At 59.1% G+C, this 27,854-nt stretch overlaps 2 protein-coding genes across 4 annotated transcripts; one reads left to right on the forward strand and one right to left on the reverse strand.

The window, feature by feature from the left end:
• The first annotated feature begins 2,817 nt into the window (after positions 1-2,817).
• Positions 2,818-7,152, forward strand: BEST2 (bestrophin 2). Its single transcript, XM_029917800.1, has 9 exons — positions 2,818-2,969; positions 3,063-3,157; positions 3,836-4,069; positions 4,173-4,327; positions 4,940-5,017; positions 5,195-5,347; positions 5,441-5,521; positions 5,730-5,884; positions 6,361-7,152. Exons 1-9 carry the CDS (start codon positions 2,818-2,820, stop codon positions 6,782-6,784), a joined length of 1,527 nt encoding a protein of 508 aa, XP_029773660.1. The 3' UTR covers positions 6,785-7,152.
• A 1,209-nt stretch (positions 7,153-8,361) lies between these two features.
• On the reverse strand, positions 8,362-18,700 carry HOOK2 (hook microtubule tethering protein 2). Of its 3 annotated transcripts, none has more exons than XM_029917065.1 (23): positions 18,532-18,700; positions 17,952-18,037; positions 17,810-17,882; positions 16,824-16,874; positions 16,586-16,718; positions 16,424-16,491; positions 16,012-16,074; positions 15,619-15,699; positions 15,355-15,515; positions 15,121-15,261; positions 13,735-13,936; positions 13,339-13,449; positions 13,143-13,230; positions 12,708-12,777; positions 11,868-12,005; positions 11,673-11,760; positions 11,576-11,581; positions 11,420-11,454; positions 9,481-9,563; positions 9,296-9,396; positions 8,956-9,066; positions 8,793-8,864; positions 8,362-8,709 (listed from the first exon to the last, which is right to left on the reverse strand). In XM_029917065.1, the coding sequence occupies exons 1-23, from the start codon at positions 18,574-18,576 to the stop codon at positions 8,560-8,562; spliced, it is 2,157 nt and encodes a 718-aa protein (XP_029772925.1). In that variant the 5' UTR covers positions 18,577-18,700; the 3' UTR covers positions 8,362-8,559. The 3 variants fall into 3 exon arrangements, with proteins under 3 accessions (XP_029772925.1, XP_029772924.1, XP_029772926.1); XM_029917064.1 differs by having other exon boundaries at positions 9,296-9,399; XM_029917066.1 differs by lacking the exon at positions 11,576-11,581 and having other exon boundaries at positions 9,296-9,399; positions 18,532-18,699.
• Between the last annotated feature and the right edge of the window lie 9,154 nt (positions 18,701-27,854).

Raw genomic sequence — 27,854 nt, forward strand, 5'->3', positions numbered from 1 at the left:
GCCTGGGCAACCTGCCCCGGCCCCAGCAGGGGTCCGGCAGTCAGAAGTGTGTGGGGACACGTGTGAGTTGGGGGAGGTGGGAGGAGCGCAGGGTGGGGGCTAGCTGTAGTGCAGGTGAGGATGCATCCTAGGACGCGGGGGGCCTCTGGTGAGGAACCGACCGAGACCGTCAACTTGAAGCCTGTGCCTTGACCAGGCCCAGATGCTGGCAGCACCACTCCCTCGCCCCCTTTTACAGGCTGTCCGGCAGCTGGATGGCGGAGGCTTGGGTCTGAGGGTGGCCAGCCCAGGCCAGTTCCTAATTACCCCGGGCAGGGCAGACATCTGCCAGGCTGGGAACACAGCGTCCTGGCTGGCGAGCCTTCAGGGCGGGGCTGCAACGGGCCATCCGAGCTCCTAGGACACAATGGCGAATCCGAGGGGCTTCAAGGGTGCCCCTCTCGGGGTTGTAACCCTTCCACGCTGGGCTACAAGTTTGATGTTGGGGATGAGGGGGGCTATTTGTGTCAGGCAGGGAGTACCCCCTTTGTAGATGTGTCTGTGGAGGCGGGACATCCGTCTGCATCTGTGCAAGATTCAGGGACAAGGGTTTGTGTCCCTAAGCTTGTGTGTTCGTGGCAGCACTGAGTATCTGAGACCCGAGATGTGTGGACAGGTGTGCATCCCTGCACACTACAGCGAGGGAGCACTGGGGGGAGAGCATCCTATGTATGGAGGTGCAAATGCAGACGAATTTCATGGGGGGCTATGGGCCTGACCTCAGCCGGCTAGAAGGGTCCGTGGGACTGCTGGGGAGGGGGTCCCTGTTGTATGAGTATGTTTAGGACCCTGTTCTGACCCAGGACCACGTCCCGCTGGGTTGAGGGCAGACGTTCCTGCATCTGGTGTGTGAACACGGGGCCGTCTTTGCACAGGAGAGACTGGGAATGAATGTGTGCTACCACTTGGGTGACTGTGTGTGCTTGCGTGTTTGTGAAGGGATTGTGGGGGTGTCTGCTTAGCGGCTGTGTGACCTTGCATGTGTCTGTTACATAGTGTGAGGAGGAGAGAATGCAGGGTCCTGGTCCCCATGCATGTGGTCCTGAGTGGCTGGAGAACCATATGGATACTGGAGAGCTGCGATTCTGGTGGGTTAGTGGCCAGATGCCTATATTTGAATGTGGGGCGTAGGTGGAGCTAAGTGTGTCTTGTGTGACTTTGTGAGTCTGTGACAAGGTGTACTGACTGCCCTCTGGGTTACTGTGCTTGCGGGAGGCTGCGTTAAAAGAAACTAAATTTGGGGCGCCTGGGTGGCTCTGTCAGTCGAGCGTCCAACTTCGGCTTAGGTCGTGATCTCGTGGTTCCATGAGTTCGAGCTCCCCTCGGGCTCTATGCTGACAGCTAGCTCATAGTCTGGAGCCTGTCTTCGGATTCTGTGTCTCCCTCTCTCTCTGACCCTCCCCTGCTCACACTGTCTCTCTCTCTCTCTCTCAAAAATAAGTAAAACATTAACAAAGTCTTTAAAAAAAAAGAAATTAAATTTGTGTGAGTCTACATGCATCTTTATGACTGGCGTGTGATTACAGGTGGCTGTGGGATGACACAGCCTCACTGAACAGCGTGTGTGTGTGTCTCTCTGGAGCTGGGAAGGAGACAGGCCCTGCCCCCTCCCCCAGCTTAGGCCCAAGATCCCTTGGACCTGCCAGTGACTAACTGGGAGAGAGACAGGGAGGAGCAAGGGAGGACAGGGCGGATTGCGTACCCCCCCCCCCCCCCGCCCCAGGTAACAAACTGGCTCCACTTCTCCAAACAAAGTTCTGAGGCTGCAGCCAAGGGGGGGCGGGCCAGGGAGGGGCTGCCCACGCCCACTCCCCAGCCCCCTCTCCCCAGGGTCTGGCCTCAGCCCCACCTAACGCTGAAGCCTTCCGCCCAGTCTGTGTCTGGCCCCGTTTGTCCCTGCATCCGCCACCAGGTGAGAAGGGCCCAGGCCTGGGGGAGCGGAGGACCCTGAGGAAGGACAGACAGGTCCTCAGGCAGGAATCCATTCGACTCCTCAGGGTGGGGGGAGCTGAGGGCTCGGAAGGCTGGAGGGGCATGGACAGATGAAAGGTCAAGGTGGGTCCAGAAGAGGGGTGAGGGGGTAGAGCCAGGGCAATTACGTGGGGGGAGTGGATAGGCTGGGGGAGCTGTGCAGGGGGAGACCAATCAGAGGGCCCAGGGACAGGACCTGGGGGCCTGCTGGAGGCTTGAGGATTGGGCTTCCAACAGGAGTGGAAGATGGGCTGGGGGGGAACCGGTAGGAGTGTTGGGGGGGCAGAGGTGGGACCTGAGGGAGGGCGTCTGGGCTGTGGAAGAGCTGGATGGAGTTCTAGGACTTTAGAAACCGAGGTGCTGGAGACTCAGAGCCGGGAAGGCTGTAGGCAGACCTCACATAAGGGGGGATGGGATCGCACAGAGGGCTCAGAGGCCGATGGGGGGACCCAAGGGTCTTGTGGGTGGAGGCTGGAGGGCCTGGAGGAGTAGACACAAGGCTCTGGGACCAGTGGTCCCGAGAAGAGGGTCTGCAAGAGGGCGCTTGGGGAGGACTGGGGACTAGGGCGGAACTGAGCAGGCCTGGGAAGAGCCCGGAACGTGGGCAAGGGACGCAACCGAGGAGGCTGGGATGCGTGTAGGAGGGGACGCCAAACTGAGCCCGCCTGCACCTCTCTGCCCCTGCCTGCAGCAACTCCCCCCCACCCCCCAGGCGCCCGGCCCCCTCCTGGGGTCCCGTTCCTCCGCCCACAGGCTGGGGTCCAGACCAGCGCCCCCCTTTCCCCGTGTGCCCGGCCTGGCGCTGCAATGACCGTCACGTACACAGCCCGCGTGGCCAATGCCCGATTCGGCGGCTTCTCGAAGCTGCTGCTGCTGTGGCGCGGGAGCATCTACAAACTTCTGTGGCGCGAGCTGCTCTGTTTCCTCGGGCTCTACCTGGCACTGAGTGCCGCCTATCGGTGAGGGGTCCTGGCGTGGGGGGACGAGGGAGGGACCCCTGGATGGTCCCTGGAGAGAGCCTCGCCTGTGACCCCATGCCCCCTCCCTCGCAGCTTCGTGCTGACCGAAGGACAGAAGCGCTACTTCGAGAAGCTTGTCATTTACTGTGACCAGTATGCCAGTCTCATCCCGGTCTCTTTTGTGCTGGGTGCGTCCGCTCCTGAGTTCCCCACTCTCCTGATACTGAGAAACCCGTTCCCAGGCCTTTGGGAGACCCCCCCCTTTCCTATTCCCCCCAACCGCCCATTTCTGCATCTTTCATGCCAGGTGTGGCCCCAATTCCAGAGACCTTGGATGCCACCTGGTCACAGTAAGCCATTAGAGTTCCATGTCACCCATAGGCTTATCCCTGGTCATGGTCAGGGTCTCCCACCTGTGTCTGCAGAAGACATGTCCTGAGCCCCAGGGACCCTCCCTCCAGTGACTCCATATGACTCCATCCTCTCAAGTCCAGCCTGGGGGACATTCCTCTGACAAGTCAGTAACTTAATGTGACCCCAGCCTCCTGTTTCAGGTCCCCAACCAAGTGGCTCCCTGTGGCCAGAGTGCCAACCTCCGTGCCCCTAACATAGGCCATGTGTCCCCACCTCCATACCGAGATCCCAATCCCATATCCCAGGTAACAGTCAAGTAGCCAGGGTGACCCGGCCTGCTCCAGACTCTCTTAATCTCAGGGCCAGGCCCCCAAATTCCCAACCCAGGCGGCCCCTCAAGGTCTAGGTGATCAGCCTCCCTGGTGTCTCTGATGCAGATGCTCTATCATCCCTCGTCCCACGACCTGGTTCCAGTATTCCCACTGAACCCCCCATCCCCGGCTCTCCCGCAGGTTTCTATGTGACGCTGGTGGTGCATCGCTGGTGGAACCAGTACCTATGCATGCCGCTGCCCGACACGCTCATGTGCGTGGTGGCAGGCACGGTGCACGGCCGCGACGAGCGGGGCCGCCTCTACCGGCGCACGCTCATGCGCTACGCGGGGCTCTCAGCCGTGCTCATCCTGCGCTCGGTCAGCACCGCGGTCTTCAAGCGCTTCCCCACCATAGACCACGTAGTGGAGGCCGGTGAGGCTCCGGCCTGGAGCGGGGCGGGGCGGGAGGCGGGGCGGGAGGCGGGGCGAGGCGGGCCGGGAGGCGGGGCGAGTAACCCCGGACTTCACTCCTCCAGGGTTTATGACCCGCGAGGAGCGCAAGAAGTTTGAGAACCTGAACTCGTCCTACAACAAGTACTGGGTGCCCTGCGTCTGGTTCTCCAACCTGGCTGCGCAGGCCCGGCGCGAGGGCCGCATCCGCGACAACAGCGCCCTTAAACTGCTGCTGGAGGTGGGCCCGCCAGTAGGTCATTCGAATAAAACTCCAGGGAAGTTGTACCTCCCTGAAAGTGCCAGGTGCCGACCGGCCACGCACCTCCCATGAGGGAGACTCCCAACACCCTTACCAAGCAGCCCCCCCGGGGCACACTTATCTCTAGGGAGCGGACTCCCCTACCCAGGATGTACCCTCATCACTAAATGCCTGTCCCTGGAGGGGCGCCTGGGTGGCTCAGGTGGTTCATTGTGGACTTATGATTTCGGCTCAGGCCACGATCTCACAGTGTGTGAGTCTGAGCCCCACGTCAGGCTCTGCACTGACAGCGTGGAACCTGCTTAGGATTCTCTCTCTCCCTCCCTCCCTCTCTCTCTCTCTCTCTCTCTCTCTCTCTCTCTCTCTCTCTGCCCTTCCCCTGCTTGCACTCTGTCTCTCAAAATAAATAAACTTGAAAGAAAGAAAACCTCACCCCAAAAAAACTAAAAATTTAAATGTTCTCCCTGGAGACCCGAAGCACCCACCCACATCCCACCAGGTAATCTCTTGCCTCGATCCCAAGTACCCACACCTAATCCCCGTGTGTGAGCTCACAATTCAGGCCCTCTCATGACTTCTGTCTGCACCCAGGAGCTGACTGTGTTTCGAGGCAAGTGTGGGATGCTCTTTCACTACGACTGGATCAGCGTACCCCTTGTCTATACCCAGGTAACCCCACCGTGCCTCCATTTAAATCTGGCATCAGAGGCCCTGACCCACTGGTCTCACCGGGAAACTGAGGACCAGCTAAGAGCCCGTATCAGTGATGCCCCCACCCTAGTCCTGGTCTCTCAAGACCTCCTAAGACCTGGAGAACGCTGACCTGGGGACCCACCCTGCCCCCAGGTGGTGACCATCGCTGTGTACAGCTACTTCCTGGCCTGCCTCATCGGTCGCCAGTTCCTGGACCCGGCTCAGGGCTACCAAGGTCACAACCTGGACCTGTGCGTGCCCATCTTCACCCTGCTACAGTTCTTCTTCTATGCCGGCTGGCTCAAGGTGGGGTGGGGGTGGGGGGGCTGAGGTAGGGACTCCCGGGGTGGGACAGGCAGGGTTCTCAGGACTCTGCCTGTCTATCCCCTCCCCCTCCAGGTAGCCGAGCAGCTCATCAATCCTTTCGGTGAGGACGACGATGACTTTGAGACCAACTTTCTGATCGACCGCAACTTCCAGGTGAGACTCGGTGGCGTCCATCCCGAGTTCCCAAAGCAGCCTTGGCCCCACCCTCGCCAAGACTTACCCCGGCCTGGACCTGGAACCATCCTTCTTTCTTTGGTCACCACAGTCCTAACGCATCCTGGAGGCGGGGGCGGGAGGGGTCCACCCCGCGGTGCCCGCGCTTTGCCAAGCCCCACCCTGCCCCGCATGTCGGCGCCCGCAGGTGTCAATGCTGGCCGTGGACGAGATGTACGACGACCTGGCCGTGCTGGAGAAGGATTTGTACTGGGACTCGGCCGAGGCTCGCGCCCCCTACACCGCAGCCACCGCGTTCCTGTTGCAACAGCCCTCCTTCCAGGGCTCCACCTTTGATATCACGTGAGCCAGCTGGATGGGTCGGGGGCCTCTTGGAGGCGGGGCTTATGGCTCTGCGGGGAGGATCTGATCCAAGGGGCTATGGGATACCAGGACAGGGGCTAAAGGCTGTTTGGATTGGGGGCTAAGACCTAAAGTCTGTGAGGACTAGGATGGGGGCAGGAGGCAGGGTATTGAGGCAAGGTCTGGGACTTGGCCACTAATTGGGGACCGAGCTAACGGCTAACGTCAATGAGGACTGGACTGGCGACAGAGGCAGTGCCAGAGACGCGGCCGTCACAACTGAGGCTTTAAGACCTAAGTTTGAGCTCAGCCGAAGCCAGAGGCTAAAACCAGGCGCTGTGGTGCAGAGCCAAGGTCTTGTGGGGATAAGTGGGACCCAGGGGTGGGTGGAGCCAGGAGAAGCAAGCGTGCCCGCGTCTCCGCTTTGTCCGTCCGGGAGAGGAGCGACGTCGCAACGCTGATGTGCCGTTCGACAGGCTGGCCAAAGAGGACATGCAGTTCCAGCGGCTGGATGGCGTGGACGCGCCGCTGGGCGAGGCGCATGGTGACTTTTTTCAGCGCCTCCTGCCGGTCGGTGCGGGCATGGCCGCCGGAGGCCTGCTGGGCCGCCGCCTGTCCCTGCTGCGCCGCAAGAACAGCTGCGTGTCGGAAACGTCTACGGCCGCCAGCTGCGCGTGCGCAGGCGTCCCCGACGGCGCGGCCCTGGAGTGCGGTTGCGGGGACCCGCTGCTCGACACCGGCTTGCGGGAGCCGGAGTCGGAGTTCCCCCCTGGTCCGGAACTGCCGGTCCCCGGACCCGTCGCCGAGCCCTTCACCACGGTGCCTATGCCAGTGCCCCGGGGACCGGCTCCACCCTGGCTGCCCAGCCCCATTGGCGAGGAGGAGGAGAGTCTAGCCTGAGATCCCAAGGACGGGGACACAACCCCACCATCCCCAAAAGGGCAGGCAGGCAGCAGTCCGGGTCTGCGTAAGCCACGTGTGGACTCTGCCTATTCGATTTTGACCGGTTCCTGCTTCCTGCGCACCAGTCTTCACCTCTGGCCCTAGGTTTTGGAGTGCCTCATGCGGGCCAGTGTATTTGAACAGTTCATCCTTCCCCCGTCCCCCCAGCTCTACTACCCTCCCCCCCTTGCCTGAGAGCCTTTGATCAGTGTGCCGTGTCTTTATTTGTTCCTTAAAAGAGATATGAGTACCTACCTCATTGAGTTATGGGGAGGAAATGAAATGGTGGCTTTAAAGTATTGGTGCATAATAGGTGCTCAATAAAATGTTAGTGGTTTTTACCAAACATTATTAGCCTGACTTTTCCTGCCAGGTATTAGGCTAAAATTTGAGAATTCTTCCAGATTCTTTGATCGTCCCCTCCCTCTTCTTCCCAAGCTTTGCCCGCTGAAATGCCCCCATCAGTGTCCATGCCTTTACTCATTCATTGAGGTACCAGCCAGTCCTAAAACCACAGCCTCCTCCTGCCAGTCTTGTTTTATGATTCTGCAGGCCACCTCTGCCCCAAGTCCCTGAGTTCTTAGATACCTCTTCAGAGCCCAGGTCTTAATTCAATCCTATGCTGATGATCCCTGAATTTAGAACTCCAGTCATGGGGCGCCTGTCGGTTGAGTGTCCAACTTCGACTCAGACCATGAGCTCAAGGTTTGAGAGTTTGAGCCCTGCATCGGGCTCTCTGCTGTCAGTGTGGAGCCTACTTCCGATCCTCTGTTCCCCTCTCTCCCTGCCCCTCCCCTACGCATGCTCTCTTTCAAAACTAAATAAACATTAAAAGAGAGTCCTCTTCAACTCTTTCTCTTACTACTCCCCACCTCCCCCAAGTCCATCAACCCAGCAGCAAATCCTATCAGCTCGGTCTTCAAATTATATCCAGATTCCAACCATTTCCCAGTCTTCTAGGACCCCCACCTGACCCAGAGCCCCCGTGTCACCCACCTTGACCACCGGTCTCGGCCCTGGTCTCCCAGCTCCGGCCCTGACCCCCACCCCCAGTCCGTTTCTGCCACAGCGTCCAGACAGCCTCTGAACACCTGAGTCAGGTAGTGATCCTTCTTCCCTTAGGCTCCCATCTCCCTTAAAATAAAAGCTAAAGTCCTCCGTGCCCTCACATCTTTCCCCCCTTTCCCTCACTCACTCCACACTGGCCTTCTCACCAAGGAAGGCCTCATCTCAGGGTCTCCTGCATATGCTGTTCCCTCTACTTGGATCATCCTTTCCCAGATCCCTACATAGATTGTCTCCCTTCATTAGAAACGACAGCTTCATAAGGCGGGGACTTTTGTCCAAAGCCTCCTGCAAAACTACCACACCTGCAGTCACACAGACACAAACATGATCCTCCCCTCCCAGCACATGCTACCTACCGGTCACTCACATTTTAGTAAGAACATAAGCCAGGCCTTTCTAGAAGCAACGATGGGAGTCCCTGGCCTACCTTCCCTCCTCTTCCCTTCACTGCCCAGAGTCCAGCCAGAGCAGATTGAAAAATCTTTATTATTTGTCTTCTCACAAATATAAAATCACTCTCCCCCCTGGCATCTCATTAACCCCAGGCTGAAAATCAAGGATAAGAGTCACATTGCTAAAAAGAACAGGCCCATCCCTAAGGCCTTGCCGATGCGGGACCCCATGTGAGTGGAGAGGACCCAGGGTGGCAGGATCCTGAGGCTTCATCAGTGCTTGTCAGTGGGGCGCACGTTCAGGGAGGCCAGACGTCCCAGGGGTCCGCGGCGGGTGTTGGTGGCCAGCCGCTGCTGCGCCAGAAATGACTGGGCATGGGCAGGTGCCCGCTCCTCCCCAGCTCGCTGCTGCAGAGCCATGCCCTGGAGGGAGGCAGGGGGCAAGGTTGGGGCCGAGTGGCCTAGCGGCCCAGCCTAGGACCCTGGTTGTGGTGACGTGCGCTCACCATATTGTACCAGGCACTGATAAGAAGCTTCTCTTCCTGTTCCCGCTGACTTCGACTCTTCTCAAAGTCCATCTGACAGAGAGGCAGTAGTCAAGGGTCTGGATATGCTGCGGGGGGGATGGAGCGGGGAGGGACAACAGCGAGAAGGGATGAGGACACCCACCTCCAGGTGACGGATGCGGACGTCCCGCTCCCGGAGCTGTGTCCTCAGGGTGTGAAGTTCTGGAGGTGCCCCTCCGGGTGGCCGTTGCTTGGGTTCCAGGGTCTGGATGACCTAGGGGTTGGGCAAGACATAGCCAGGGCGACCTTGGCCTTGCAGGCCCCAGGATGCGCTGGGCTGTGCTCAGTGTGACGGCTCCCGATGGAGGCGGGGAAGTCTGTGATATGATGGGGAGCGACAAGGGCGGAACCAGAGGGTGGAGGGGTGTGCACTGGTGGGAGGCACGAGGCAGGGGGCCGCGGCAGCCTCGGCAGGAGGCCCAGGGAGCACCCAGGGGCCTCACCGTGCGCGCCTTGTCCACGTAGCGGCGGTAGCGCTCTTCCATGGCCCGCAGGTCCGCGTCCTTCTTCTGCAGGCTGTGCTGCAGCTCCTCGATACGCCGGGCTGCTGGGGGAACAGGGGGACCCCCTCAGCTCCCGGCCGAGCTCCGGGCCCTCCCTACCCACGCAGCCGCCGAGTCCCACTCACTGCTGCTGTCAGCAGGGGGCTCCAGCTCCTCAATGTACTCTCGCTTCCGCTGCAGCTCCAGATCTGCCTCGTGCAGCTTCTGCCTGTGGACGGAGGAAGGGGAGCTGCAGGCTGACATCTGGGCCCCCTTCCCTTCCTCCCTCTGGTGGCCACAGTCCTCCCAGCTGGCCAACACGCGCCTGCCCGGCAGCAGCGACCTCTCTGTGTGCCCTGGTCCCACCATCTCCTTAGCCACTCAAGTCATAACCTTCCACACCCCTAGTCCAGTAGCCCCTGGACCAGCCCCGCATGTGTCCGCTTCTTTCCACTCCACGGCCCACCTGCTGGTACAGGCACCTTCACCCCTTGCCAGCCCCTTCTACACTCGATCTCCATTCCTTTCTCCACCCAGCCCCCAGGGATCTTTCTAGCCCACATATCTCTTCTAACACAAAGAAACCACAAGGTAAAACTACGTCTGCTACGTTACCTTTCATGTAACTAAGGAATCAGGATAAAAATGTATATTCATATTCATTTGCATTTGCTTAAAAAACTTTGTAAGGAATATTGTCATAAACTAATATGAATAGGGGTGGGGTAGAGTCAGTGGGGGCACTGAGAGGTATACCCCTTCTCTCCGGTTTGCTCAATATATAGATCTATATATTTTTTTTAATAAAATTTATTTATTTATTTTGAGAGAGTGAGCAAGACAGGGGCAGAAAGAGAGGGAGAGAGAGAATCCCAAGCAGGCTCTGCACTCAGTGCAGACCCCGATGTGGGGCTCAAACTCATGAACTAGGAGATCATAACCTGAGCCCAAGTCAGATGCCTAACTGACTGAGTCACCCATATTTTGGTTTTTAAGCTATAAATGTAATAGCTACGTAAGATAGTTTTTTTTCTAATTGTTCGACACTTATTTATTTATTTTGAGAAAGAGGGAAAGAGAAAATCCCAAGCAGGCTTTGTGCTGTCAGCGCAGACCCCGATGTGGAGCTCGATCTCACCATCGTGAGATCATGACCTGAGCCCAAACCAAGAGTCAGGTGCTTAACCGACTGAGCCACACCCAGGCACCCCAAAATAGTTTTTCTATTAAAAATTTGTTTAATGTTTATTAATTTTTGAGAGAGACAGAGCATGAGCAGGGGAGGAGCAGAGAGAGAGGGAGACACAGAGACACAGAACCTGAAGCAGGCTCCCGGCTCCAAGCTATCAGCACAGAGCCGGACATGGGGCTCGAACTCACAAACTGTGAGATCATGCATGACCTGAACCTAAGTTGCAGGTTTAATCCAATGAGCCACCGAGGCGCCCCACCTCAAAATAGTTTTTAAGTTTATTTTTATTTTTACTAATCTCTACACCCAAAGTGGGGCTTGAACCCATGGTCCCGAGATCAGGAGTCCCATGCTCTACGAACTGAGCCAGCCAGGAGCCCCTAATTTAGTTTCTCTTTTTAAAATGAAAAAAGTAAAAGGCAACTGTCACTTGGTCATATTACCTTAGCTGAAATTCCCTCCATGGCTCCCCACTGCTCTTCCCAAACAGTTCGTACTCCTTCCCTTGGCTCATAAGAACCTACGTGATCTGGGGGTGCCTGGGTGGCTCAGTCAGTTGAGCATCCGGCTTTGGCTCAGGTCATGATCTCACAGTTCGTGGGTTCAAGCCCCATGTCAGGCTCTGTGCTTACAGCTCAGAGCCTGGAGCCTGCTTCAGATTCTGTGTCTCCTTCTCTCTCTGAGCTTCCCCTCCTCATGCTGTCTCTCTCTCTCGCTCTCAAAAATAAATAAAAAATATTTTTAAAAAACTAAATTAAAAAAAAAAAAGGCCCTACCTGATCTGAGCCTTCTATGTTTTGGCTTCATAAATAACTTCCCAGAGACACCCAATGTCCCCACACCTGTGCCCCAGACCTTCCTCCCACCCAGAGCGCCCTCCCTCTGGGACTCACAGGTGCTCCTCCAGCTTCCTCTTCAGCAGGGTGGACTGGGGGAGAGAACACGCACCGGGTGAATGGGAGGGGCGGGGGGGGGGGGGGAGTCCAGACGTCCCGACTCCATCTTGGAGTGAGGGTAGGGGCTGCCACCCTGGGCCCATGGGTACTTACAATGGACTGCAGGGGGCATCAGGCAGCAGGGAGGAGAGAGAGGAGGGTTACTGGGGGGCAAGAGGGAGGGCCAGGCAGGGAGGAGGTGGGCACTCACATCCTCAGTCTTGCCCCCCTGCTCTTGCAAGGCCTTCTGCAGGTCCTCCACCTGGGCCCGCAGCTCCAACAGCTGCTGCTGGTTCAGCCTGCAGGAGTGCGGCGCCGCTCAGTGCCGGCGCCCGCCCTCAGTCTCCCATCACTCGCCCCCTCCACGTGCGAGGGGCTCCCTTGCCAGGGGAAGGGGGGTCCTCACCGCAGCTGCGTCTCCAGCCCGTGGCGCGCGCGGTTGGCCTCCTCCAGGTGGCGCTGCAGCTCCTCCTGCCGCTCCCGGTAGGCCGCCTCCTGCTGGCACAACTGCTTGTTCTCCAGCTGAAGCCGCAGGAGCGTCTCCCTGCCGACCGAGGAGTGAGCAGGGCTGGAGATGGGTCCGCCAGCAGGCCTGCCGGGGTTCTGGCGGGGAGACTAGGGCGGACAGGGCTAGCAGAGGGACACAGCCCCGGAGAAGCGCCCCCTGAGACCCTAGGGAAGGGTCAGAGTACTTAGGGACCCGGCCTAGGCGTGGGTGGGCAGAGGGCTGGGGGACCAAGATGGGCGGAGTTTTGAGCTGGGCCTGGGGGTGGAGCCAGGCAAGGGCGGAGCTACAGGAGCAGGTTAGAACATTCATAAAAGCAAGACTGAGGGGAAAGAAGACGTCAAACACAGGAAGAACTGGGGTGGGGGGGTTCATCGAGGAAGGAGGGCACTGCACCTAATGAGGGCTGCACTGAGCACAGGGCTAGGCCCTGGGGGGCTGAGTCCCATGGTGAGCGGGGCTAGGGGTAGGATTTTTGTTCTGTGAGTGGAGCCAGATGGGTTGGACCTAATTTGTGCAGAGGATGGATCCTGGAGAGTCAAGCAACCAATAGAAGAACTAGGGCTCCGGCCAAGTAAGGGCAGAATTAGGAGGGAGTGGGCCTAGGAGCCGGGGTGGGAGGTGGGAGGAGGACTCAGGAACCCAACACAGCAGGCCCGGCTAGTAGTAGGTGCCTGCACTGAGGGCGGAGCTGAGGGTGGACTCTGGGTGCGGCTAGACCTCCGAGCGACCCCAGGATACCTTAGTTCTGCAGGCAGGATCTCTGCTGCCAAGTTTTCCACAGCTGGTGAGGTCGGATCCAGCGAAGGGTCTGGAGAATGTGAGAAATGTTTTCAGGTTGCTGCACAGCTCCCGCCCCCATTCGTAGGGTTCACTTTCCAAGAATCATCTTTGGGGACTCAAGTTTGGCCAAAAGATTGACTTAACATAAGCCTCAGCCCTCAGCTTGACAGTGAGCGGTGATGCTTGGCCCAAGTCTGCTCTGCCCCGCCCTGATCCCCGAGGACAGCCCCTGCCTGTGGCCAGCCCTTGTCATCTCTTTCCATTCTAGCCTGTCTCCAAAGTGGCCTAGGTCTGCCCGTGGCCTGGACAAGCCCTGGGACGCCTTTTCTGTCTGCCCTAACAGCACCTGCCACCCGTGCCCCCAGGCCTTGGGATGACAGGCCTCCAACTCACCGGCCTGGGTCAGCCCCCGAGGCTGCAGCTGGGCGCAGCGCAGTTCCTCATTGGCCTCCCGCAGGGCGTCCCGCTCTGCCAGCAGCCGCTGGAAGGACGGGGTGCAAGATGCCACTTGAGGCAGGGTTGGCTTCCTGAGGATTGGGCTCTGCTATGATGGACAGGGTGGGGCTTGGACGTGGGACTTCAGCCTCACCTCCTTCTCCTTTGTCACCAACTCATACTTTTCCTCCAGATTTCGACACTCGAATAGCCACTTCTCGGCCTTCATGGCCTCCTCCTGTCGCTGCCCCTGCAGCTCCTGGACCTGAGCACAGAGGAGGGGTGAGAAAGCCGGGTTGGGAGGAAGGGCAGAGACTGAATGCAAGGCCCAGGTCTGGGGCCCAGGGGACCAGATCCAGGGAACTTGGAGGGGCGGAGCTTACAAGCCTTGGGAGGAGCTGGCCTGCCTGTGGGGCGTTCCCTTTGGAGGGGGTGGGGACTTGGGTGCAGGGGCTCAGCAACACGCTGTGGACTGGTCAAAGCGAAAGGGGCGAGGGGTCCGGCGGCCTGGAGCAAGGCGATCCGAGCTCTGCCCTGATCCCTGCCGCACCTGTCGTCGCTGTGCCTCGAGCTGGGCACGCAGTGAGCCGGCCCGGCGCAGCTCGTCCTCCAGCTGTCGCGTGCGCTCCGCGTGGCCGGTGTTCCGCTCCTCCAGCTGCCGCACCTGCCGCCGCAGCTCCCGCAGCTCCCCTAGGCGCCGCCGGCAGCTGCTCAGCGTGGCCTCCAGCTGCCCAGCACGCTCAGAGGACTGCCTGAGGGAGGAGGCAAGTCGGGAGAGGAGGCCTGGTTCATGCAGTCAGGGTTCAGCTTGGATCTGAGGCCCCCCAGGCAAGGGGAGGGGTTATGTCATCAGGGGATGTGTGGGTTCAAGGTGGTGGATCATGAGGGTCAGGAGGCAGTCAGGGCCTGATGTTGTTGGGGATGGGGGTGGGGTCCTCAGGGGGCACAGAGGGAGCCCTAAGTATCAATGGTTGGCCCAGGGTCATAATCAGGGATCCTCAGGGGTGGGGGTGAATAGAATGGCTGAGGGGTTACCAGGTAAATGATGGGGTTCAGAGGCTTTGAGGAGCCCTCAAGGTCACTTTGAGGGTATGAGGTGGCTATGGGATCAACAAAGGCATGGTGGAGTCACCGGGGAGCTTCAGGGCAGAGCACTATGTGGTCCTTTAAGATGCAGTAGGGATTGGGGAGCCTGAGGGGCTCAGTCAGTTAAGCGCCTGACTTCAGCTCAGGTCATGATCTCATGGTTTGTGGGTTTGAGCCACACATCGGGCTCTGTGCTGTCAGCACAGAGCCTGGAGCCTGCTTCAGATGCTGTGTCTCCCTCTCTCTCTCTCTGCCCTTCCCCACTCATGCTCTGTCTCCCTGTCTCTCAAAACTGAATAAATATTAAAAAAATAAAAGATGCAGTAGGGATTCTCTGGACATTCTAACATTACAGGGGTGCTGTGGGCACAGGAGGGCCTTTTGAGGCAGTGAGGTAGAGGGATTAGGTGATGTGGGGGTGCTTTGGGGTTGCAGGGGTGCGCTGGAGTTGTGAGAAGGAACCATCCTATCATGAGGGGCACAGACAGGTGAAGAAAGGGGGTGGCAAAGTTATTGCATTTGGGGTCCTGGGGCGTGAAGGCCCCTGGGCAGCCCTGGAGCAGGGGTGGGGGGCTGGGAGCTGGGAGCATGGGGATGCTAGTGTCTGGGGAATGTAATGTGGGATCACAAAGGCGCACTGTGAGGTCCTGGGGGCACCACAGGAGCAGGTGGTGTCCAGAGGTCATGGTGGAGTCCTGGATGGTGCAGCGGGGTTCAAGGTGTCATTGTGGACTCTAGGGGACCCTGGGAGGGTGTCTCGGGCATTCTGGGGTTTTTAAGGTACCATGGCATCAGAGGGACACTGTGGTAACGAGAGTAGGCAGGGGGGACCCAGGGACCCACCACTCACCGCAGCTCATCCATCTCATCCTTCAGGGCCTGCGCCTCCTGGGCCAGACTGGTCAGTGCCTGGTTCCGCTGCTGCAGCTCAGAGACCTCTCGCTCCAGCTCGGCACAGTGTAGACGCTCATCTTCCCTGCCATTCTCCAGCCTGCGTAGGGGCGGGGGGAGAAGAAAGGGCCCTGGAGGGGGCTGGACCCGCGCCAATCCCCGGGTTTGGGCCCCAACCCCCAGCTCACCGCACCTGAAGTTCTCCTCCTGCAGCTGCTCCAGCTGGGACTGCAGCAGCAGTAGCTTCTTGGCAGTGAGGCCAGCAGCACCTTCACCCTCTGGCCGGCCCACCCGTTCCCGCAGCGCCGCGTTCTCCTGTGCCAGGCTCTGCTTCTCCTCGGACAGGAGCACCAGCTGCCAGCAGGGGGCGCAGAGGAGCCAGAGTTTGGAGGGGAAGGAGGCAAGCAACGCCGCCCTTAGGCGCACCGCGCGCCCTCTCCGGCCGCCCCAACCTCACCTGCCGCTCCAGGTCCAGACAGTGCTGCCGCAGCTCATCACCCTCATCCGCCTCCTCACTCAGGAAGTAGTACCTTCGGGACTGGTGGGAGCAGTGCGGGGTGGGGAGGGGCAAGAAAGTCAGGAGTCCGTGGGAGGAGACTGGGGGAAGGGACGCTGGCATCTCTAGTGGCAGAAAGGAGGAGTCCAGAAACTCTCAAGATCTAAGGGAGGCCTGGGATCCCAGGGTACTCAAGGAGAGGCGATGTGGGAACACAGGTGACCTGGCAAGGGAACAGGCTAGGACTCTGAGGGATGGAGGTGGCTGACACACTTAAGGACAAGTTCCTCCTCCTTAGGCAGCCCTGAGAATCAGTGACGTATTTGGGCCTTTAACAAGGTCCCTGTCTCTTACCTGGTTATCAAAGTTCCCATATGTTTCTGGTGACAGGGAGTCAGGAGCGTCTTTGGTCATGAGCTGGAGCAAAGCGGGAAGACAGTGAGATGAGCTGGGCCCTCTGAGGGTGGCCTTTTAAAGCTTCTACGATCCAGCCTATGGACTTCTCAATCCTCCTGTCCCCAAAGCCAGCTCTCCCCAGTAATCCCAGTCTAGAGGCTGCCCTCCTGCAATGTATCCAACAGGGAAGCTGGGTCCTTTGAGGGTGCTGAACTGTGGCGTCGAGCTGGCAGACACATGAGACAGGGGAATCTGGCCAGCTGAGTTCCAGGAAGAGCCCAGACCTTACCAGGGCAGAGCCCATCCCAGTTGCCTCTGCCCTGATGTCTCCTCCCCTGAAGCTCCTTGCCACATTGGGCACCCCACTCACCTCCTGGATGGCTTCCATCACCACATGCTGAACTGATTCCTCCAGCGTCATGATTCTCTGGATGTGCTCTGGGGATCAAGATGGGGAAGACTGAAACGTGGGGGTAGGGGATGAGGAGGATTTTCTCGGGTTTTCCCCCGAGGACCCCCTCGCCCCCCATACCCTGCTTTTTCTCGCAGCTGATGGCACAGCCCAGCACCAGCTGAAGCAGCTTGCCAAGCTCCTCTGGGTCAGAGAACTCGCCAATGAGGCTCACGTCTGGAAGGTGCTGCTCCAAAACGGGATGCCCCAGGACCTGAGGACAGGGAGGTGGGGGTGCAAATAGGGGGCATTGGGGCTCACGGACACCCACCTCCTGCCAACCCAACCCCAGCTCCTAAATTTTGTCATGGTTACTCACATCCTGGGAGTATTCCAACAGGCTCCGTAAGATTGTCTTCAGATTGCTAACCTAGGGAGGGGCAAGGAGTTGTGTCCAGGGTCCCAGAGCCCCCCAGAGGGAGCCAGGCAGCCCCCCACTCTGAATCTGTCTGCCTCAGCCTTTTTTCTTTGCCTCACTTCCCAATTCCTGGTCATTTCATCCTGTTTGGTACCATTCCCCGTCTTCCCTCCTAGGGGCGACCCGTCTAGTTGCCTGCCTTTCTTGCTCACGTGTCCCCAGAATCCAATCACTTCTCACCACCTGCCCTGCCACCTTCTGGCCCTACCCACTTTCAGTCTCTCACTCGGATCATTGCACCAACCTGGTCTCCATTTCCACTCTTGCTGCCTGCTCTCCATTCCTCTCCAAGCAGCCAGGGGGAGCTTTGTTAAATCCCAGGCCAGGTTGTGTCTTTCCTCTCTGCTAAAACCCTTCCTTGACTTCACATAGCACTTAAAATAGAATCCATCTCCCTGCCCCAGCCTGTCCTGCTTCTGATGACCTCATCCACCATTCCTACCCCCCTTGTTTTCTATTCTGACCTCCCTGCCTTTCCTCGATACACCGACCTTATTCCCAACCTTGTGTCGGCTGTTCCCTATGCCTGGAATCCTGTTCCTCCAATTTCACGTGGAGATTAGACCATCTGAACCACCACCCACCCAGTTGCCCTCTCTCATGGCCCAGCTTTTACGGTCTTCATAGAATTTATTGCCATTGGAAGTTTATTTTGTGTATGCAGGTTTTTGTCTGTGTCACTCCTTGCTGCACATCCAGGCCCACTCCATAGGCACATGAAAGAACAGAGCTGGCTGGTCACCAGACATCTGTCGTTCTGGCCAAGTCTGTCTGTGCATCACCCAGGACATGTGTCCAGCTGACCCATCACCCAGGACATGTCTAGGTTAGCCTTCCCTGATGATCTCTTCACCAGTCTGTCCCCCAGTCATGAGTCCACCTGTCACCTTCAGCCTCCAGTTGGGACCTGGGTCCTCTGAGATGCCCTGGAGCCATGCCTCGTTGAACCAGGAAGGATCTCTGGGGGCGAGAAGGTGGGATGAGCTGCTGGGGGACCCTTTCGGGCCCTTCCCCGTCAGCCCCACTCACATCTGGTTCAGCACATAGGCTATGGCGAGGCCACTGCTCAGGTCCTGGGGGCTGGTACAGGGAGACGGGACGTGGAACGTCTGCAGCTGGGGAGGGAGAGGAAAGGGCAATGGGCAGTCAGGGCCTGGGAAACCCCAATCACTCCCCTTTTCCTGACATTCTCGGTCAGCAGGAACCTCACACGGTAGGCTTGGACCTGTTCCGCGGAGGAGTGGCCTCAGCTCACCTGGGACTGAGGGGGCGTGGCCTCACTTCACTTTTGTGCAACAAACCCCGAGCCAAGAGCCCAGGCCAGAACCACAAGTCACTTGGTCCCCACAGGCCCCACGTGACCAGGCCAGCTCACCTGTGCCCTCGCCCACGTGACCCAGCCGCGAAGGGGCGGGGCCTCACCTGTTCTCTTCACGCAGACCTGCCACGTGACGGAGGCGGGTGCTACGGCCAGAGTCCAACCGCCCTGCAGGCCGAAGACCCTCTCCTCCTCCCAGCCCCAGAACAGACGAGTAGAACGAGCCAAGGCCAGGGCTCCCAGGCGAGAAAAGGGGGCGCACACCTGTCCCTGGCCCCGCCCCCGACCTACCCAGGTGAGCAGAGACCCGCATAGCTCGGCCTTGTCCACGCTCATGCCTCCCGATCGGATTCGACCTGGGCCGCGGAGCCCCGCCACCGCAGCCGCCTTCTGATCCGCCGCCAGCGAGCGCCCGCAGCCCCGACCTCCCGCTCGGCCTAGAGCGCCGCCCCGCCCCCTAGGCGCAGGCCACGCCCTAGACACGTGGTCTCCTCCCGGCGCCCGATCAAAACTCCAGCTCCGCCATCTTGGATCCGGGCAGCGCTTGGGCGCCCGCCCTGCCGCTAGGGGTCAGTCTGGGCCAAGCTTGCACATCCCTAGCGTAGACCCGTTACCCCTCCTCCTTGGCTCTTTTGAGGGTAGCGGAGACCTCACGATAATTCCTCATCTTGTGAGGCGGAGCTAGCCCACCCTGTTATATGGGCTTATTCACGTCCTTTCTCGTCAGCTAGAAGAAATTCTTTCGCCTAACCACCTTATGATCGGCGCCTTTATTTGCACGGGGAAGGGGCAGGCCATAACACAGTCTATGAACTTCGAGGAGAGCTCCTAAAGGGGGTCTTCCCAAGTCACCACTTGCGAGTCTTGCCTCAGGGGTAAACAGGGATACGAGCGTGGTCCTAGGTCGAGGGCAGGATGAATCTGGTAGAGTCAGATCTTGGGTAATGGACAGACACATTTGCCCCGTCTGGATCCAGTTCCACAGAGCTTCTCCTGCCACCACCCTCCCCAGCCCCAAACCCTTTACTTAGGTCTTCCAACCTCAGACCGCAGGTCCTGGCCTCCCTGTTTCCCCCAGGCCCACCAGGGGGCGCGCAGACTGCAGGAACGCAACCTGCGGGGAAGCAACGTGCCTTTTCTGAGACCCCGCCTGGGCGGTGGAGGGGGCTCAAAGGAAAACGACAACAATAGTAGTTAATAAAATTGCAGTCACCATTTATTGTCTACAGTATGCAGCCGCTGCGCTAAGCGATTTAAATATACAGGCGGTTGAAACCTCCCCACGACTCTAGGTGGCAAAAACTGTTTCAATTCCCGGTCTCAGGAGAGGAAACAGAGGTTCTAAGTGGCTTTAGGGGGTGAGGGTAAAATCCCGGCCCGCACCCTTTGGCGCCAGAGTACCCCCCGGCAGCTCCTCTCCCACGAGGCGGGCAAGGTAATGACCAGTAATTAGAAGTTATTAGCTGTACCTGGAGGGAGGGGCGGGCTCTGCTTTGGGGGTGGGTCTAGGTCTGAGGGGAAGGGCGCTGCTCCCTCCAGCCCAGAGTCTGGCTCCGGAGACCCTGTCCTGGAGCGGCTTAAGCCCGATGACTGGAGCACCCGCGCCATATCGCATTAGCACAGTCACTGTATCGTCAGATCCCCAGTTACAGCCCACTCAGAAGCGCAGCCACACGCGAGGGCCTCCCGGGCTCGTCTACACCCCCGTCTCTCCTTCCCGCGTTGTTTTCGGCCTCCAACCCTTGGGAGCGGGGTGAGAGGGAGGAGGGAAGGGGACAAGGGCCGGCAGTGCTGGCTTCCGGACTGGGCTGCCTTCCGGCGGGCGTGGGAACAACTGCCGATGGCTCCCCCTTCCCGCACCCACCGGAGGAAAGGGTGCTGCCAATAGGGGGAAATGGGGCCACGCTGCTTTCAGGGAAAAGTGGAAGATGGCCGGGAACTACGTCTTTTACAAGGATGAGATGCTAGGAATACTTGTGGGAGGGCCTGGTTCCCCAGTGTTGGGAGACATGTTCTGATGTGGGGTCCCCAGTATTTGCAAAAAACCCAGGGATCTTGATGCGTAGGGAAAATGTGGGAAACGAGATCTTTGGGGCATGGACTTGAATTGTCCTGATGTGATATTATGGGCTTTCTAGATGTTCAATGACCTGAGTCCCCAGATTTTAGGAAAGGTCTGGGTGCCTCAGTTTGGGAGAGGAGCCATAACTCCATTTGGGGTGGAAGGGATTCTTAATGTTTGTGGGGAAAGGAAGTGCCCATGTTGGCTGGGAAGAGTGGCAATCTCTATTATAGGATGCAAGGAACCCCACTGTTGGGGGGATCTGGGTATCTTCAATTCAATGAGAGGGGTCACAAGCCCTCATTTTGGGGCAGGAACCCTATATAGAGGAAAGATGCAAACCTCCATTTTTGATAGAGCCCCCAAATTTGGGGGATGGTCCAGAGGCCTCCATTAGTAGGGACAGGGAGTGTGGGTGGGGGCCAGCACCCCCAGCTGGTTTGGAGACCCCACCCCCTCCTGCCTGCTTCCAGGAACAGCTGGGCCCAGCCTGGGTTGTACTGCTGGGAAGCCGGTGACTCAGCCCCTCCCTGCGGCCACAGCTGGACCCCAGCCCGTCCCCTCCAGCCTTCATATCTGGGCAGAGACCCACAGTCATGAGGGCTAGGATAGGGACCCTGGGTGCACACAATTGGAGAACGATGCCCTTTCCCCAGGGCTGACCGGTTACAGGGTGGCCACCATGTTCCATCCCAGGAGGGACTCTGGCAGGCCTTTTGCACTAAAGACACTGACATCTCGCCAGGAGCTCCCATCCTGTCCTCTTCCATGTGTGTGTGTGTGTGTGTGTGTGTGTGTGTGTGTCCATGTGAAGTGTGCTCACATTTATGTAGGTGTGAGATGGTGGGTCACTCCCACCTCTTTTGTCTTGGGGCTCTGGCAATTTATGCAACAGACTACCTATGATTTGATGGGAGCGGGGAAGCTGATGGGAACTGGGGCACAATGCTTCTCTATATGCGACCTTGCTTTGTGTCTATATATCCCTGTATCTTTTTTTTTTTGTATGAGAAGTAAATGTGTTGTGAGAATCAGTACTTCAGAGTGGCTTTAGATTGTGTTTCTGCGTGACCATGTCCTTTCTCGCCATCATGTGGCTTTCTGTGACACCATGACCCTGACATGTATATCCTTGATTTGTCCACACCCCCATGACAATCTGAATGTCCCTGTGGGTGGCCTTGTGGGTTTGTCTGACTCTAACTTGTGTGCCCTATTTGTGATGACCGTGAGACAGCATGGCTGTTGTTTCTATCCCCACCATGTGTCTCTGTGCCTCTTCAGTCTCCGTGTGATAGGTATAGATGTGTTGTAGCTGGAGTCCCGATGCCCAAGACCTTGCATCTGCGGCTTACTTGTCTTGATGGCGATGGTATGGCCTTATCGGAGTACACCTATATATGCCACCTATCTGTGTATGGAGATGGCTTTGTCTTCATACAGAAAGAATGACAGGTGTGCCTGTGTGTGTCCGTGTGGCCCTGTCCATGTCTGCTGTGGGGCTGACTGTACTAGTGAAGGTTTGTGCCGACGTAGGGCAGGTGTATCCTGTGTCCGTGTGACACTATGGGCCATTGAAAAGTTTGTGACCTTCTGTATACGTGTGGGGGGGGGTGTCAAAGTCACACGGGACACGACGTCCATCGGGGGCGGAGATGTGCGCAGTGGGCCTCTGACGCCCCACGTCCTGGCGCTCTATGCCTGGAAGGGCCCCTCCCCGCGCTGCGGGGGCGCGTGCGTCGTGCGTGACGTGAGACACGACAGGGATCGCTGCATGCGTGAAGCCCGACGCGGTCGTGCGTGCGAGCACGGGATGGGGGATGGGCTATCTGCGTGCGCGGGTGCGTGGGCGGCCGCGGGGCTGGGCGCGCGCGGGGCATAGCCCCGCCCTTCTCGGTACTTTGGGCGCGGGTGAAACCCGGGAGGGGGCTGCCGTTAACCCCTTCCTGCCGGACCTGAAACTAGTGGCCCCTCAACCGAGCGCGCGGGGGCTTCCCCGGCGCAGCGGGGCCGTCCCTGCCGAGAGAGGAACTCCCCCCACTTGGAGCTGAGAGGACCCCCCCCCCGTTACCATGGGAACCGGAGCTTCCCGGGGCCTGGCGCTTGCTTCCTCTCCTCCCCCCTCTTGCTCTTCCTCCAGCTCCGTAGTCCATCGGCAATGCGCTTCCCGCTCCCGGTCTCTGGGGAAGGGGGCTGGGGTCAACGAGGCTAGAGCATGCGTGACTCAGGCCAGCGCGGGGTCCCTTGGCCGCAGCCGACCTTGCTCCCCCATCCCCGCCCACGTGACTCACCCTTCGCGGCTTTCCCCGAGTGAGTCAGGCCCCTGGGGAGGGGGCTGAGGGCTCTGAGACCCCCTCCAGGCTGTGGGGGCTGAAAACCGAGTTCTAGGGGCCCAGGTGGGGCGGCGGGGGGTGGGGGTGGGGGTGGGAGCAGACGTGTCTTCTCTTAGCCAGGCCTCCCCAAGGTCGCTAGAGGAGTTTCCCCCACCCGCTCCAGAATTGGCAAGGCCTCCAGCCACCCCCCAAGCCTCCGGGAACCCAGCTCCCACCCCTCCCCCCCAGCCCACAGGAAGTTTTGGCAGAGCCCATCGTGGCGACGAAACGGTTAAAGCCGTTTTCTTATTCATTTCAAACAGGGGCCCCTTTTGACTCAGAGCAAGCCGGGCGCCCCCTTGAGCCAGGCCTCACGGGCCCTGGGTTTACACTCCACCCTATATGTACCGTTTTTAGAGAAGGGAAGGAAGGCCGTTGATGAGCTGGCTGGGGGTCTTGGGTAGCATTCAGAGCTGGGTTCAAATCCTGTCTCTGCGGTTATTGCTGTCTCGGTCTCAGTTTCCCCATCTGAAAATGGGGGATAATTATACCTGGCCCTTTGTGGTGTTGTGGGAATTCAATGAATAATAAATAGATGGGACGCTTTGCAGCCTGAGCTGGGCAGGAGGAGGAGGAGGCCGGGCAGGCCAAAGGGCCCAGGTTCCTCCTGTCTCTCAGGCCTGGGTGTCAAGGTGCCCAGCATAAGCCAGTCCTTGGGGGGCGGGCTGTGCCCCACCCAGGCGCGCTGAGGCCATGGGGTTCGTCCCGTCCACCCCCTGCCCCAGGCTGGCACCCAGGAAGTGAGAGGCGGGGCAGGAATGAGGCGGAACCTGTTGGGCCCGTTGCCTCCCCACCTCCCACCCTCATTCCGGGGCCCTGACCGGCCATCCCCCCACACGCTGGAGCCCCACCCCCGGTGCCCTGGACGCCTGGGTCCTGACCCAAGGGTGGCCAGAGGGAGGGGACGTCGGCGGAGACAGCGTCTGGGGAACATCCTGTGGACTGCTGGCTGGACAGACAGGAGGGTCAGCCCCTCCCCGGGCAGGGCAGAAATCATCGGCTGGGGGCAGAGTAAACATGGCCCAGGCAGGCCAGACTTGGGGGAGGGCAGTGGCACGGAGTCTGCACAGACACAGTCACCCCGAAAGAGACCAGTCCAGACACACAAGCCACTGTCACCTTGGCCACAGAGAGACTGCCACGCAGGGACACAGTAACAGAGTCAGACACACATCTGGGCAAGCTGACCCAGCCACAGCTGCCGTACACAGGGCAGTGACAGTGCGGACTCAGGAGCAAGACCGGAGTGCTGCCCAACACCTGAAGACACCGGCAGGTTGGAAGCACACGGGCAGGGCACGCATGACCGATGAATCAAGTGGGCACACAGGCAAGATGGACACACCGACAAACACGACCACAGAAGGACACTGACATTCAGGGGAGAAGCACACAGCGCAGTAGACCTCGTGCCACGCTCACAAGCACATGGAGCCCAATAGGACGGGCCAGAGAGACAGGGGAGAGACCTAGAGAGCTGGATGTCAGACAGGCGACACACACACATTGAGAGACTCAGAGGGAAGCAGTAGTCACTTTCAGCACCAGTACCTCTCGTGCTGTACAGGAGACATTAGACACACATGCACACACACCGCTGTCGGGTCCTGACACAAGAAAAAGAGACACATGCACACACGCACACACTGACAAGGTTGCCAACTCAGAAAGGTACTTGGAGACCAGAGACACAAACTGAAGTCTATGGAGAGAACGCAGATCGCCATGACACCAAGCCCCGACCACCCCCACACGTGTTGCCCACACCGTCCAGGTCTCCAAGGGACACCAAGACACAGCCTTGCAGATTCACAATCCCTCTGCAGTAACTCACACAACTCAGACCCACCTACAGACTAGACAGATGCAAGCAGACAAACGGACATGTTGACAGACATGGTCTAGCCAGACAGTCACACCCAACACAGAGAGGCATGAACAAGCCACTGTCGGACATTCATAAACACACTGGCACAGGGACACCCTGACAGGACCTGTTGGCTAGGACACGCGCACACGCACGTGCACACACACCACCACGGAGCTCACAGACATACAGACCAGCCACGAGGGCGCGCGCACACACTCACGCACGCACGCACGCACACCAGCCCCAGAGCTCAGACAGACTTATAGACCAGCCACAGACCTCACACACAGACCTGACACAGGCAGGTCACAGACCCCCCCCCCCCACACCAGATGAGTACAGGTCAGCACTACAGACTCCAAAACAACCGATGCACGTGGGAGAGCCACCCGCAACCTGTTGCACAGACCATGCACTGTGCATACACATGACCCACCTCTCGTCCCCTAAATCAGAGAGTCCCTACACACCCCTGCAGGGCTGGCCCAACACAGAGACGCCTGCACTGAGGAGCCGGGCTTCACACGCAGTCGCACACACGCTTGCACACACCCCAACAGGACAGCCACATGCAGACCACTGCCGACCAGAAACACACGCGCTCCTGGACCTTTCTGCAGTGCCGTGGGGGCTCTCTGCTTCCCAGCCTGTTTCTGCAGCCCCCCCTCCAATCCTGGTGCTTCCTCTCTCCAAACATGCCCCCCTCCCACTTCCCTCCCTCCCTGCTGTTTGTCACTTCCCCTAGGAGGCCCAGCTCATCAGCCCCAGCCCTTGGTGGGGTGGGGGCCTATTTTTTCACCACATCCCCTGTATAGAGGGGCACCCAGGATGTCTGCAATGTTCAGGGCCCCCAAGACCTCTCCAGCAGTGGGAGGGGGACAGAAGTCGTTTTGTGGGAAACTCCCCTCATGCCCAGCTGAGTCAGCCCTAAGAGCCAGACTCTCCTTCCTGCTTCCAAGAAAACCCAGAAGCTTCCTCTCAAGGAGAGGTTGTGAGGACCCCCAAACCGCAGAGGTGTGGGAGGGAGGTAGCTGGGAGGCCAGGGGTTCCTGGGGGAGAGCCTCCGTGATTCGCAGCCTCTTCCTGCCCAGCTCTCTGTCCACACCCAGGGGCAGGGACGCGGGAGGCTGGGTGCTGTGACTTGTGGGTTCTTGCCCTGGCCTGCCTACTGGCTGACGCAGGGGCAGCCCCCAGCCCGGTTTCCTGGTGAGGGCTGCCACTGGTCAGTGGGGCTGGGGCGAGGGGGTCACCAGACTATTTATAAGAAGGAGAAGTCCCTCAAGGCCAAAAGCCCCAGAGGGACCTGTGGGTGGGGGTGGGTGAACTTCCTCCTTATTCCATTCCCCAGGCCCCAAGGCCCCTGGGCATTGGAGAAGTCTGGGCACAGACTTCTCAGCCAGATGCTGATCTGAGGCCCAGGGGCTGGGCAGTACCCAGCTGCCAGTTAGGGCACCCAGGCTGGGTGGGGGAGGGGGCTATCCTTATACCCTCCTCACAGCCAGCCTTGGCGCCAGTGGGGCGGCGTGAGGGGGTGGTGCCCAGGCCACAAGGGTGAGACTGGCAGGGGCCAGGAACCGGCTGTACCAGCTTGGCTGGGCCCCCGCCCTCCTTTGCTGGCCCAGTCCCCACCCCCTGCTCAAACACCCGTGCTGCTGCATACATGGAGGAACCCAACCCCGCTGCCGGTCCCCACCCCCACCCCCTGCCCTGTGCCCAACTCCCACTTCTTTCCAGATTAAAGGAGACTCTTCGTAAAATGGCCCACAGAGCCGGGCATACGGTTGGGACAGCATAAACACCTTCCTGATTGTGAAAATCCACACGATAGTGGCTAATACTGTGGAGCCAGACAGATCAGATTCTATTCTGACTCCAGCACTTGTAGCCATGAGGGTATCAGGCCAGTTCCTTTCCTCCCTGTGTCTCAGTTTTCCTGTATGTTAAATGGGGACACAAACAGCATGCACTTGGCTGGGTTGCTGGAAGCAGGCAATGAGTGCCTGGCCCATGTTAAGTGTCAGCTATTAAAATAATAATTATTATTCCCTAGTCTGTCTGCTCATCTTAAGTGTCTCTGAGTCTCACTGTCAGTCTGCATGACGCTAACCCTGCCCCCGGTTTGTCTCTCCAGGGCATCTTTCCCTGCCCTGACCCCCTCCCCTTCGCCCCCATACACCCACTTTTCCTTTGCCCCATGTTTGTCCTCCATCTCGACCCTCTCTGGGCCAGCCTCACCTCTCTCCAGGACTCCCCTGGCATGGCCAACCTCTGCACTGGCCAGCGCTGATTCACCGTGGCCTCCTGGCCTCCAGGACCTGCAGGTTGGCTTTCCAAGATGCTGCCCTCCGGCCAGACCTGCCCAGCCCCCCAACGCTGCCTGCTGCGCCCCCGCAGGGCCCGGCCAGATGTCAGCTGCAGTTATTAGCATGGGCGGGAGACACAGTCCTGGCAGAAAGCCCGCCAGACTCAGAGGCCGGCCGCTGGAATCTCCCTTGAGCCCGGGGTGGGGTTAGGGGAGCAGTTCGAGCAAGAGGAGGAGGGGAGGGGGCACCCAGGGGTCACAAGGACCCTCCAAAGATGGGGATACCCCTAGCTTCTCATGGGACCTTCCTTTCTAACTCCACTGCTCTGCTGGACTTCCCCCTGCCCCCACATAGCTCAGTTTCTTTTTTGCCTCTTTCATTTTCCTTCTCTCCCTCATACTGGGTGTGCTCTCCGCCTGCCCTGTGAAGGCAGGCCAGCCCTGGTCCCTCAGCCTCTCTTTACCCGAAAGAAATGTCCATCTTCCCAGAACACAGAGGCCCCTCTCTCTCAGAGAAAGAAAAGAGACTGAGCTTCCCACCTGTAGTTCCCAGTAGTACACCTTCTAACTGCTTGGAAGTCCCACCTTAAGTCTAACTAGGAGCCTCACCATCTCAACCTCCATACAGCGCTGGGGAAGGGGCACTGGGTTCCCTCAGAGTCCCTTCCTTTGGATTTTCTGGTCTCCTCTGCCTGGATGGAGACGAAGGAGACACCCTGGGGAGGGAAGGGGCACCCCCAACCTCAGGTATTCCGGATGGTCAACGGACCCCCAGACTCAAACGCGAGTAGGGCCCCTAGCCCACGGGAGAGAGGGAAGGGGCATCCCGGCCCCTAGGGATGTGGGGGGAGGGGCCCAGGCCTCTTGGCGGAAAGGAAGGGTACCCCACCCGAGGAAGGAGGCAGTCGTGCCAGCCCGCCCAGGCGCCGGGGGCGCCTCGAGACATTGGCCCGCCCCTCCGCGCCCAGTCGGGCCGGGGGCGAAGTCCGACCCAGGCCCGCGGGCAGG

This window comes from Suricata suricatta, chromosome 12 (assembly GCF_006229205.1).
Source record: "Suricata suricatta isolate VVHF042 chromosome 12, meerkat_22Aug2017_6uvM2_HiC, whole genome shotgun sequence".
NCBI classification, from domain to species: domain Eukaryota; kingdom Metazoa; phylum Chordata; class Mammalia; order Carnivora; family Herpestidae; genus Suricata; species Suricata suricatta.

What these genes read in the sequence shown, in the direction of transcription:
- BEST2 (XM_029917800.1), top strand. Translation starts at nt 2,818, where the DNA reads ATGACCGTCACGTACACAGCCCGCGTGGCCAATGCCCGATTCGGCGGC. An exon ending in TACCCCTTGTCTATACCCAG is followed by an intron (nt 5,018 to 5,194) that starts GTAACCCCACCG and finishes CCCTGCCCCCAG; the next exon opens with GTGGTGACCATCGCTGTGTA. An exon ending in TCTATGCCGGCTGGCTCAAG is followed by an intron (nt 5,348 to 5,440) that starts GTGGGGTGGGGG and finishes CTCCCCCTCCAG; the next exon opens with GTAGCCGAGCAGCTCATCAA.
- HOOK2 (XM_029917064.1), bottom strand. Translation starts at nt 18,576, where the DNA reads ATGAGCGTGGACAAGGCCGAGCTATGCGGGTCTCTGCTCACCTGG. An exon ending in GCCTATGTGCTGAACCAGAT is followed by an intron (nt 17,883 to 17,951) that starts GTGAGTGGGGCT and finishes TCTCGCCCCCAG; the next exon opens with AGATCCTTCCTGGTTCAACG. An exon ending in CAGCTGCGAGAAAAAGCAGG is followed by an intron (nt 16,492 to 16,585) that starts GTATGGGGGGCG and finishes CTTGATCCCCAG; the next exon opens with AGCACATCCAGAGAATCATG.